Genomic DNA, 12,051 nt, shown 5'->3' on the forward strand with positions numbered 1-12,051 from the left:
GGTGTGTAAATCATAGCCCGTGAAAGTCTTCGGTCTTCTGGCTTAGCCTTGTAATTCCTTTTAACTTTGAGGGGGCAAATGCTAGGGATCAACTTATTTTTTATCTGTAGGTATGTATAGGAGGTCTGTATGTGTTCATATATGTATGCATATGTAAGGGGGCTGTGCGGAGGTTGATGCTGCTGTCTCCTTCAATCTCAACCTTTGTTTATGAGGCAGCATCTCACTCTGTGGCACTGGATGGCTTGGAACTTGTTATGGAGATCAGGCTGGCTTATGAACTCACAGTGATCTGGCTGCCTCTGCCTCCCAAGTGCTGGGATTAAAAGTGTTGTCTTTTACCTATTTGTTAAAACAATGCCTCTCATGGAACCTGTAGTTCATTGATTTGGCTGGCCCGGAAACTCCAGGAATTTACTTAACTCTGCCCTCTTACTGCCCCTGCCTCCCCGTGTGAGGGTAGCAGGAATATCGTCCTATGAGCCTATGAGGCTTTTACATGGATACAGAGGGTTCAAATGGAATTCCTTACATTTGTGCAGCAAGCACTTTACTGACTGAGCCATCTTCTCAAACCATAGTTTATTTTTTGGAAGAGGGTCTCATATATCATAAGGTAGCATTCAACTTGTTATGGAGCTGAGCTGACCTTGAACTCCTGATCCTCCTCCTGCCTCTACTTGTAAAGTGCCAACTACCACAGGAGGGAATTGAAGCAGGCCTTTGTTCATGCTTGGCAGGCACTCAAATGACTGAGCTATGTTCCCACCCTATTCTTTCTTTTAAAATAAGGTCTTACTCTGTAGTCTGTCAGAATTAAAGGTGCTCATCATTATGTCCAGCTGTGAAATTTCTTTTCTTTTTTTTTCTTTTTTTGAGACAGGGTTTCTCTGTATAGCTCTGGCTGTCCTGGAACTCGCTCTGTAGACCAGGCTGGCCTCGAACTCAGAAATCCACCTGCCTCTGCCTCCCAAGTGCTGGGATTAAAGGTGTAGACACACACACACACACACACACACATACACAGCATAAACACTTATGTTCTGCCTGCCAGCCTGCCAGCCAGGAGTGAGCACTGTGGGGGTTGCTATTATAAATGGCGATGTCTGTAGCTCCTCGGTAATCAGCAGAGGCAGGCAGACAACACTGTCTCCTCCTCCCACCACACCCTTAGCACTTGGAGCCAGCCCTCCTCCTCCCTTTCTGCCTTAGTGGCTCTGAGAGCCCCCTTGGGAGCTGAGAGGCCCCTGTCCTGGCTAGCCTTGTCCCTCCCAGCATGCTCCACAGTTGTGTGCTTTCATCTCACAGGAAAGGACAGGAATGGGCCCTTTCTAGGACTCCTTCTATCCTTCCTCTCTCCCTTTCTCCTTCCCTTTGTCCCTCTCTCACTCCTTTCTTCCTTCTCTTTCTTCTGCTCTTCATCCTTTCTCCTTCCATTTCCCCTCACTTCCTACTCTTCCTTCTCCATAGAACTTCACATTGAACCCAGGACTCTTATTTGCCAAGTAAGCCCTCTACCACTGACCTATACTGTAACCTTCCTGCCCCCCAGTTCTTAGATATTGAGACAGGCCTTACTAAGTAGCCCTAGGGTGGGCTTGAACTTGTTATCTTCCTGTCTCATGCATTGTGATCATGAATGTGTACCACCTTGCCAGGCTCCAGGCATGTTATACCACTACTTTTTTCCAGAGAGGGTTTCATGTAACTCAGACTTCCTATGTAGCTGAGACTGACCTTGAATTTCTGACCCTTCTACATCTACCTCCTAAGTCGTACGATGACAGATGTGTACTGCCAAGCCAGTTTATGAAGGTCTAGGGATGGTATTCAGGGCTTTGTGCATGATGGGCAAGGATCCTCCTAACTGAGCCACATCCTCAGCTCCCAAGGGTCATTTCTCAGGCCTAGAATTTCCAGTTCAGGGGCTTTCTGGAGATAACCTCAGGGAGGTCACCCCTAGTCTTCTTACCTGTAGCATGTATTCAAATTGGTAGATACAGAGTCCCAGCTCGGCCATGCTGGGCTTGAAGAGCTCCCGTAGCCGGTACTCCTGCATCAGCCGCACGAATACACAGAAGGCCTCTTCCTCAGGCATCTGGAGGGACCAGCAATGTGTGTGTGTGTATGTGTGACAGAAAGAGTGGGAAGGCCATGTGTGGGCTCTGGGCAATGTCATGGTACACAGGGGCATGTTTCTGTCCCCTTTTTATTTATTGTAACTGTACTTGGCTACTGTGACTCATCCAACAAACTATAAATATGGTCAGTACTATTTATTAATGGAAGATCTGTGGCTGAAGTTATTTGCTAAGAGCCACTAACAGGAAACAATGGAGCTGTACTTAAACCTTGATAGCACCCCAATCTCATCTACCTGGTTAAGACATCCCTGTTGACACCCAGCTATCTCCTTTCTCCCTGTTCTAAGCCTTCTGGTTTCTCTGGAGGAACATCCCAGTAAACCCCTGTAAACACCTAAATTGTTGACCTGTGGTTCTTCACTGTCCCACTGCTCCTTAAGCCCTGTTCCTGTCCTGCATGGTATAATATCTGGACCTAGGCAGCATAAATGCCAACCTAGCTCTTCCGTATCCATCCATTGAGAGCTTAGTCTGGCCTCTGTCAGAGGATGCAGTGAGCTGGCTGCTGAGTAAGGCTCTGGCCCTAGGGGGTCACTAGATTCAGGGAATGTTCCCATGTTCACCTCTTGGGGATGGAGCCCAGGGTAGCCACTTACCTGCATGAGGAGTAAGCCCACAATGAAGGCACTGCCCTGGCAGTAGCCTACCTCCCGATCAACCAGGGAGTATGCCTAGAAAGGAAGGAGGCTGGGTGAACACAGGATTCCCACCAGCCCCTATGGAGCTATCTCCAATGGGGATTGTTGCTAAGGTGGCTGGAGCCAATACTGGAGGGCCTTACCTTCATGACATTGAAGAGGACTTCCTGGCCCAGGCTGTCCTGGCCTTTGAAGAATTCATGCTCTGGGTAGGTGCGGGCAATATCCCTCCTGATGAGTTTCTCACACGGGGAGGACATCTTGAGGAGCTCAGAGTACTGGTTTTTGACGGGCATATCTGTGGCACTGCACAGGAGCTGCCAGACGATGGCCCGAAAGTGGTGTGGGATGCCCTTTCGGATCAGCTCCTGCATGGGGAGGGGTGAGGTTGGGGAAGGGAAGCTAGGGCTGGAGTCTGCCCCAGGCACTGCAGCCATCCCAAGGCCAATCCAGTTCAGCACTTCAGATATGGCTTACACATGGTAACACACAGTCCACATGGTTACACATGGTACAGAGGACATCTGTGTCCCCTATTCTGCAGTGACTCCTCTACCACTAAGCTATAATCCCAATTCTCATGCTCTGTGTTTGTGTACATATCCATGTGTGCACACATATGCACATATATGCACAGATATGTGTGTATATATGGAGGTCAGAGGTCAGCCTTGGTTGTTATTCCTCAGAGGGTTCCACCTTGGATTTTGTTGTTGCTTGTTTTTGTTTTGCTGTTATATTTTAAATTGCAGTTAAATTATTTATTGTGTGTGTATTTGTGTTTGTGTGTGTGTATGTATGTATGTACCAGATGATAACTTGCACCTGCATTTGAAAGAGTTGAATCTCTCCTACTATGTGGGACTTGAGGACAAAAGTCAGGTTGTTAGTCTTTACAGCGAGTGCCTTTATTTGCTGAGCTATCTTGCTGGCCTATCCACTTGTATTTTGAGACAGGATCTCTTTACTAGGCTGTGGCTTACCCACAGGGCTAAGCTGACTGGCTAGGTGCTCCAGGGATTTGTCCGTCTCTGCCTCCATAGTGCTGGGATTATAAGCATGTGCCAGCATGCTCAGCTTTATATATATAGGTACTGGGGATGGACCTTAGGTCTTCAAGTTTGTGCAGTAAGCACTGCACAGGGAGGTGTTTTCCCAGCCCCCACATTCTTTGTAAGCAAGCTTTTTGACACAAAGTTTCATTATGCAGTCCAAACTGGTCCTTATCTTGCAAGTCTCTTGCCTCATGTCCTGATTATAGGGGTCATAGGTATACACACCGTTACATCAGAGCTCAAAGCAAACAGGCACAAAGACCTCTCATCCCCCTGCCCTCCATTCCCATGTCCTATCTGTACTTTTTCACTTTGGCCCTTCTGCCTAGAGTGGGCTACCTGGCCCTGGCTGGTGGATGAATGACCAGGCTGGCCAGATTCATGGCCATCCCACATTTGCCTCAGGTCACCTTGAGTAGTTTTTCCTTCCTGCGCCGCCACTCCTCCCACTCGTTGGCAATTCGGCCCCAGAGAATCCACGTGTCCTCCTCCAGGTGGCTCAGGTTGGAGGAGGCGGAGGAGCTGGATACCAGTGAGGAGCCGCTGTTCCTTCGGGAGCCATTCATGGAGCGCATGGACTTGGAGTCGGCTTCCAGGAGCCTAGGCAAGAAGAGTAGTGAGTGTACCAGCTTATTCTCAGACCAACTCTGCACAACACATTTAGGGATGGTCTATACAGAGGGGCTCAGAATGCAAGTTCTGGCTGAGGGCACTTACAGAGTACCAAGGACACTGTGGGGTCATATTAACCATGTCCTTCCTTTATCTTCCTCCCTCCTCTCTTCTTCCTTCCATTTTTCCTTCTCTTTCTTTGTATGCATATGTATGTGTTTGTACATGCATGTGGAGGTTAGTGGTCAACCTTGGATACTGTTAAGGACTCCATTTTATTTTTGAGACAGGGCATCTCATGAACTTGCATCTCCCCAATTAAGCAAGGATGGCTGGTCAGTGAGTCTTGGGGATCTGCCTGTCCCTACCTCTCTGTTGCTGGAATTACTTGACTAGTGTTTTATTTTGTTGTTGTTGTTTTTTGGGAGGGGGTTTGTTTGTTTTTGTTTTAGACATCATCTCACTATGTAGCCCTGGCTGTTCTGGAACTCACTCTGTAGACCAGGCTAGCTTCAAACTCAGAGATCTGCCTGCCTCTGCTTCCTAAGAGCTGAGATTAAAGACATGTACCACCATTGCCTGACATTTATATTTTTGAATATTTTATTTTGTTTGTATTCTAATTGTTGTCTGTATTAATGTCTGAGTACCAGTATGTGCCTGGTGCCCCAAAGACAGAACAGGGCATCAAATCCCCTGGCACTGGAGTTACAAATGGCCATGAGACACCATGTGAGTATTGGGAATTGAATCCAGGTCTTCTGGAAGAGCAATTAGCTAGGGCTTTTAACCACTAAGACATCTTTCCAGCATCCTTCCCTTTAATTATTTTTTGAAATGGGGATTGAATTTAGGGACCAGTACATTCTTGGTGAGTGTTCTACCGCTGATAACTCCAGTTCTTTATTCTAAAACAGGATCTTGCTACAAAGCTCAGGCTGGCCTCACCCTCTTTATCCTCCTGCTGTAGCCTTCCACATGCTGAGATGCTTTCAGATACTTCTGACAGCTTTATATCCTCTGGAGAGATGGAGGGACTGGGATGGTTCTTCCTAGGGCTAGGCAGTTATTAAAGATAGGAATGGGCTGTCTGCCTGTGAGTGAACTTTCCCATATGCAAATCAACCAATCCAGAGCCCACACCCTGACCACTTCCTCCATCAAGCTTTTACGCGATGCTTACTATCCTTCTGCTCATATCACCTCAGGGCTGAGTACCCAGCATCTGCGGCCAGACTGAAATGCTTCAAGTCAGTGACTTGAATGCTTGCTTGCCCTGTTTCATCCACTGCTGCCCATGGAAACCAATATAAAGGTTCTTGCCAGCGTTTTTCCCTCAGGCTCTTGTCTGCCTCTTGACTGACAGGTCTGCCTCTTCTCCTTTTGGGAATGGTAAGTAATAAAGTACCTTTTTTCTTAGTGGCCAGTGTCTCCTGATCTGTTGGATTAGTAGAGACCCTGCCTCGAGTACCTCATTGAGGGGCTGAGAGCATGACTCTGTGGTATAGCATCCCCTAGAATCCCACAGTGAGGGGCTGGAAGTGTGGTTTGGCAGTAGAGGTTCTGCCTAGAATTTCCAGTAAGGAGATTCTACAGGTAGAAAACTCAAAGACCTCCCCACCCTCCAAAATCCAATACCTATAAGATAGGGGCAGGTGGGAGCTTTAATAACTTCCTTCAAAAAATGGCCTTGTAAAGGAAAGCTAGATTTATTTGACCTTTTGAAATGAAGATTTCCTCTTCTGAATGAAGAAATCAACTTATCCAGCCCACATGGGGAGGATCAAAGAGAAACCATTCTTTTTTTTTTTTTTTTTTTTGGTTTTTCAAGACAGGATTTCTCTGTATAGCCCTGGTTGTCCTGGAACTCACTATGTAGACCAGGCTGGCCTCGAACACAGAAATCCACCTGCTTCTGCCTCCTAAGTGCTGGGATTAAAGGCATGCACCACCACTGCCCGGCAAGAAACCATTCTTTAAACATCTTGTGGTAGCTGTTATTCTGTGTAGCCCAGGTCTAGCTTTGAGTGTTAATGGTCCCAGGAAGCCAGGAATCAGCCCTTCCCCCACCCCCACTCACCGGTTCTGCTCCTCGAGCTTGGCCAGTAGTTCTAGCTCATCTGGGCTGAGATTCTCAGAGTCAGAGGTTGGGGAGCAGGTGGGTGCTGATAGGGCCTCTTGAGATGAGGAGTCCGGGCTCAGAGTGGGGCTTGCCATGGTGGGCAGGCTCATCAGCCAGGGGGATGCCAGGTTACAGCTCTGTCTAGGGAGATACATATTGTTAGCACTAGGTAGATGTCTACCTTGAACTGTCAGCTCTGAGCCAGCAAAGTCTGTCTGCTTACCCTGAGAATACTCCATCATTCCAGATTTTCCACTCCTGGTCCACCCCTACTTGTACTATAAATTCTATGTGCTACAACCAACAACCAAGGCTCAAATCCAGCAGCAAGGCCTGTGCCAGAGGTTTCCTGTCACTGGAGGTCCTAAGAATCTAATGTGAAACTTCAGGGGGGCACAGAAACCCCTGTTCTGGTCACCTCTTTTGGACAGTGTTCTGTCCTCTGCTGTGGCTTGCCCTAGGTGCCTCATGGTAGCATTTGACTTGCCCTGTGTCAAGAACAGTATGTTGCTGGCACAGACCAAGCAGTTATTCTCCAGTTGTCTGGTGCTGTCAAAGGCTGGAGCAGTAATGTCTCCTTGGGCTGTAAAGCCAAGGCCACATCAAAGTGCCAGAAATTGGTACCCTAGGGAATGCATGGGGGGTGGGGGTGGGCTGAGGGTTCAGAGGGGGCATCCTGGTCCCAATATTCACATGCCAAACCTTCTTTACTACTTTTCCTGGGGTCATCTGCCTAGCCTTCTAGGGACTTTTGAAGACACTGACCTCTTGATTTTTGCCTGTCTGGTGACAAAAACAAAGGCTGAAGGCTGGGAGATGGCTCAGTCTGTAAAGTATTTGCCATATAAGCATGAGGACCCAAGTTCAATCTCGAAAACTCATGTAAAAATGCTGGTGTGGTAGTGTGTGCTTTATCTCAATGCTGGGGAGGTAAAGACAGAAGGGTCCTTGAGTGTACTGACCAATCAGCCTAGCTAAATTGGTAAATTTCAGACCATTGAGAGGCCCTGTCTTAAATAGACAACAACAATAATACCCCCCAACAACAATAACATAAAAAAACCAAAACAATTAAAAACCAAGGTGATAACCTCAGCTATGGCTCAGTGGTTAAGAGCACTTAGTGCTCCTTTCCAAGTTTGGTTTCCAGCATCCACATTAGGTGGCTCACAACAGCCTGTAACTTCAGCTCCAGGGGATTAGACTCCTCTTTCAGGCAAGCACATGCCATACATTCACACAGACACACATATAAAATAAAGATATAAAACAGATACAAAGCAAAGTGAACAGCAACTGAAGAACAGCAGCTGTGGCTATCCTCCCATCTCCACAAGAACACTTACTCACATATGTGCAACTCTGCACACATACAGAAATAAAGCAAATCAAAAGGTGTGTGTTAGCCGGACGGTGGTGGCACACGCCTTTAATTCCAGCACTTGAGAGGCAGAGGCAGGTGGATTTCTGAGTTCGAGGCCAGCCTGGTCTACAGAGTGAGTTCCAGGATAGCCAGGGCTATATAGAGAAACCCTGTCTCGAAAAACCAAGGGGGGGTGGTGTGGGAAAAAAAAGGTGTGTGTTGATGTAGAATGATGTGTTTAAAGCCTGGCTCTCTGTCAATGAGTTGTGTGAATTTTAGGGTAGTCACTGAACTTCTCTGGTCTCTAGAGACTAGGGTCCTTCAAAGGGAAGGTTGTGAACCAAGCATATTACATATAGCATATGACATGTTTGTCCACCAATGTAGGCCATTTTGATCTATCCTGGGGCTAGAGCTGTAGGTCTTGCTGAGAGTTGAGGTTCTTAGGGTCTGTCAAGGCATGTAGGGGATTGGAGGCAGAATTGGCATTTTCCTGGTAGGGAGCATTTCTAGGATCATAAAATGCTTTGGAATGGGCTGAAAAAAATGGCTTAGTGGATAAAACACATGTCAATGAAGGTATGAGCTTGGATTCTGACAGTCTACCTAAGCTGGACAAAGTAGCACACACACTTTTGTAATCTCACCCCTCCTTCAGTGAGATGGGAGATAGACACAGGAGAATCCCTAGAAACTTGTAGGCCAATTAGCTTGGTGTACAGAGTGGCTACCAACAGGAGACTCTGACACCCAAGGTTATTCTTTTTTTTTTTTTTTAAAGATTTATTTATTTATTATATGTAAGTACACTGTAGCTGTCCTCGGACACTCCAGAAGAGGGCGCCAGATCTCGTTGCGGATGGTTGTGAGCCACCATGTGGTTGCTGGGATTTGAACTCTCAACCTTTGGAAGAGCAGTCGGGTGCTCTTACCCACTGAGCCATCTCACCAGCCCCCCAAGGTTATTCTTAAGACCTCCATATGCACAGCATGGTACACACATACTTGTACTCACACACATGAACATGCACATACCCACAGAAACACATTAAAAATAGAAAAAGGAAAAGGCTCTGGAGGGGAAGGTGGCGACTGGGGAGCATGTTCCTTTTGTCTAGCTATATTTCCTCTTGGTGAATCTAGGCCATATGCAGGGTTTGAGGACCTAAGGCTGTAGAGGCAGAAAGAAATCTCTGCTCCTGATTTCTGATTACATAGCATGGTACCTTCACACTTGCCCACCTCCTTCTGTGCTCTATTCCAGAAGTCTGTTCTGTGTGCCTGAACCCAACTTGACCCAGTTCTGACTCATGGCCACAGAAAGGGCCTCACATGGCTCCTGCAAAGGGAACAACTGATTCCTTAGGTAGTGGGGAACAGACACAATATGAGAGAACACTGTTTACCTGTCTGCAGTAAGCACCTTTTTATAGTGTCCAATCAATTCCAGGATTCCCAGGTAAACTGGATTTCACCTTAGTCCTGAGCTTAGTTCTGGGCCTCTCTCCACTGATGCCTTATTGCAGGTGGATCTTGGGCTTCACAGCTCTCATTTCAGCTTTTGAGAATCTCAGAATTCTTGCTCCTCAGGAACCTCTATCCTTTTAGGACAAGGACAGCTCTGAGGGCTCCCCCAACTCTATTTGGGAGCAGAAAACTCTGGATTTTGGTTTTCATGTGCATGTGCGTGTGTGTGTGTGTGTTTACTTGCATGTGGAGTCCTGAGGTTGAATTAGCCTTGTCAGGAATCATTCTTGACTACCCTTCCACCTTATTCATTGAAGTGGGGTCTGTCAAAGCAAGACCCAGAGCTTGTGAGCTAGAAGTCCAGGCAGACTGCCACCACCTGATATTTATGTGGGTTCTAAGGATTAGAGCACTAGTCCTATAATCCCACCCCAGCCCAGGGTTATAGATTTTGGTGAGTGCCAGACTGGCTGAAGATGACCAGCTCCAAAGGTTTCTCAGCAGTTATAAACTGCTGAACTAGGAGGTAATCATGGGGGGGGGGGAAGGGGTGGGAAGGGAGGGAGGGAGAGTCAGAGAGACAGAGAGAGACAGAGAGTGGGGCTGCTACAGGATCTCCTGCAGTGTCAATCTGTGGCTAGACAGGGCTGTGGTCACAAAGTGCTAAAGCAGAATGATCTTTCTAGGCAAAGCTAGTCTCCAGAACTGGGAGAACATGGAAAGAAAAGATAGTAGAGGCAGGATGAGGGCTCCAGAACTACTGCTGAATTTGGAGAGCATTGAGAGCTCAGGGCAAAGGCACTTATGGATAATGAGGTAGCCTGGGACTACCTAGTACCTGATAAGCAGAGAGAACCCAGCCTAAGGATGGGCTCCACCTACCTCTCCTTATTCATACACTTTCATACGCATACATACTCTGATATATACACATTCACACACATTCATGCACATACAGTTTCACCTACACCTACTTGGGCATATATTCATATATTCTGAAACACATATACAACACATACACACATTGTCAGATTTATGCTCTTGGGGGTACATATGTACTCCTTCACATTCAGACATACCACATCCATACAGGCTACTAGTCACCCACACATATTCTCTTGAGGTTCATCGATATTCACATTCTAACTCATCAGCATTGTGGGCCTGTGGCATGGCTGGTAGGATTCTCTTGACTAGTTTAATAGAGGTGGGAAGACTCACTGTGGGACTAAAAGAAAAATGAAGTCTATTGCTCTCTGCTTCCAGATTGTGAACTCAATGTGTCCCCACAATTTCTGCTGCTGTGAGCACCCTGACATGATGGAATGACACAAAATTGTGAGCCAAAATAAACCCTTTTCCCTGAAGGTGCTTTTGTCAGGATACTGTACACAACAGCAGAAAAGAAACTAAGACAGTCACCTAGGTTAGTCTCAAGCTTGTGATCCTCCTTCAGCATCCTGAGAGCTGGGATTCACAATTATGAATCTGTCTGGCTCACGGCTGAGCAAAGATGGTGCTGGTGTCCAACGATTGTGAGGGATAGAAAAGCCAACGTTAAGCGTCTCTGAATTCTCTTCCTTTTCCCTCTCTGGGATTTGGGCACTGCTGGCCATTGTTTCTTTTTCTTGAAGCCCTCTCCTATATAGTTAATAAGGAGAGCCTCCTGCTTCTCTTCCTACCTCTTTGGGCAGGGCATCTTAGTCACCTGTGTGTCATCTCTCCCTCTAAAACCTTGCACGGGTGTCTTGTAGCCTGGGCTGGCCTCAGACTCACTAAGTAGCCAAGAATGCCTTTGAACTCCTGATCCCTCTGCCTCCATTTTCTAAATGCTGTGATAACAGGCCTCTGTAATCTTGCCCAGTTTATACAGAGGCAGAATCCAAGATTGTGTGCATGCCAGACTGATAAATCCTCAGTGCATTTTTAGGGTTTAGTTTAATTTTATTTTAAAATTTTTTTTCTGTATATGAATGCTCACTGCTTGTACGTAAGTATACCATATGTGTGCCTGGTGCCCATGAGGGCCAAAAGAAGCTACTGGATCTTTAGAACTGGAGTTAAGGATGGCTGTAAGCTACCATGTGGGTGCTGGGAATAGAACCTGAGTCCTCTGCAAGAGGATCCAAAGGAGCATTCCTTCAGCCCTATTATCAGTCTAAACAAGCTAATGTAGATGAAACTTTCATCTCTTGCCTTTTCTTTCTACCAGTGGTTAGCCAAGATTGCCAGCTGGCCCTTAGCAGCTCCTTCATTCCCCAGCTCCTTCACAAGACTTGATGACCTCTCACTTTAAGGCAGGAATCACTCTTGATCTTCCTGGTAAGAAACAATCACCCAGAATGTATATGATAGATCCAGATGAATGCTCAGAATGGAACAGTCAGAGAGTTTCTGGAAGTAATAAGTTACAGTAGGATCTAGCAGTTTCTCACTAGAGGTTTACCCGAGACAACTGAAGTATTCACCCACGTAAATGTACATGTTAGTGTTCATAACTCACAGTGTATACAAAGTACAAATGATGCAAGTGTTCTATACTCAAAAGTAAAATTCCCAGTACTGAGAAAAAAACCAAACCAAACCAAACAAAGTTGGGAGAGGGACGGAACCCCAAAGGAAGTCAAAACAATACTGCAGTAATCAAAGC

General features: G+C 46.6%; 1 protein-coding gene across 4 annotated transcripts in view; it reads right to left on the reverse strand.

The window, feature by feature from the left end:
• Evi5l (ecotropic viral integration site 5 like) overlaps positions 1 to 12,051 on the reverse strand; it is a 40,477-nt gene that overhangs the window by 16,753 nt on the left and 11,673 nt on the right. For 3 of the 4 annotated variants that reach the window (XM_021170054.2, XM_029480735.1, XM_021170055.3), the window contains exons 2-6: positions 6,530 to 6,708; positions 4,248 to 4,437; positions 2,926 to 3,150; positions 2,741 to 2,815; positions 1,973 to 2,098 (exon numbers count right to left, since the gene is read on the reverse strand). In XM_021170054.2, the coding sequence (XP_021025713.1) occupies positions 1,973 to 2,098; positions 2,741 to 2,815; positions 2,926 to 3,150; positions 4,248 to 4,437; positions 6,530 to 6,708 (795 nt within the window). Of the gene's footprint in view, positions 1 to 1,972; positions 2,099 to 2,740; positions 2,816 to 2,925; positions 3,151 to 4,247; positions 4,438 to 6,529; positions 6,713 to 12,051 lie in introns of all 4 variants that reach the window. The other variant, XM_029480736.1, reaches the window with a different exon arrangement.

Source organism: Mus caroli, unplaced genomic scaffold, assembly GCF_978045245.1.
Source record: "Mus caroli unplaced genomic scaffold, Mus_caroli_1 scaffold_10, whole genome shotgun sequence".
Lineage (NCBI taxonomy): Eukaryota > Metazoa > Chordata > Mammalia > Rodentia > Muridae > Mus > Mus caroli.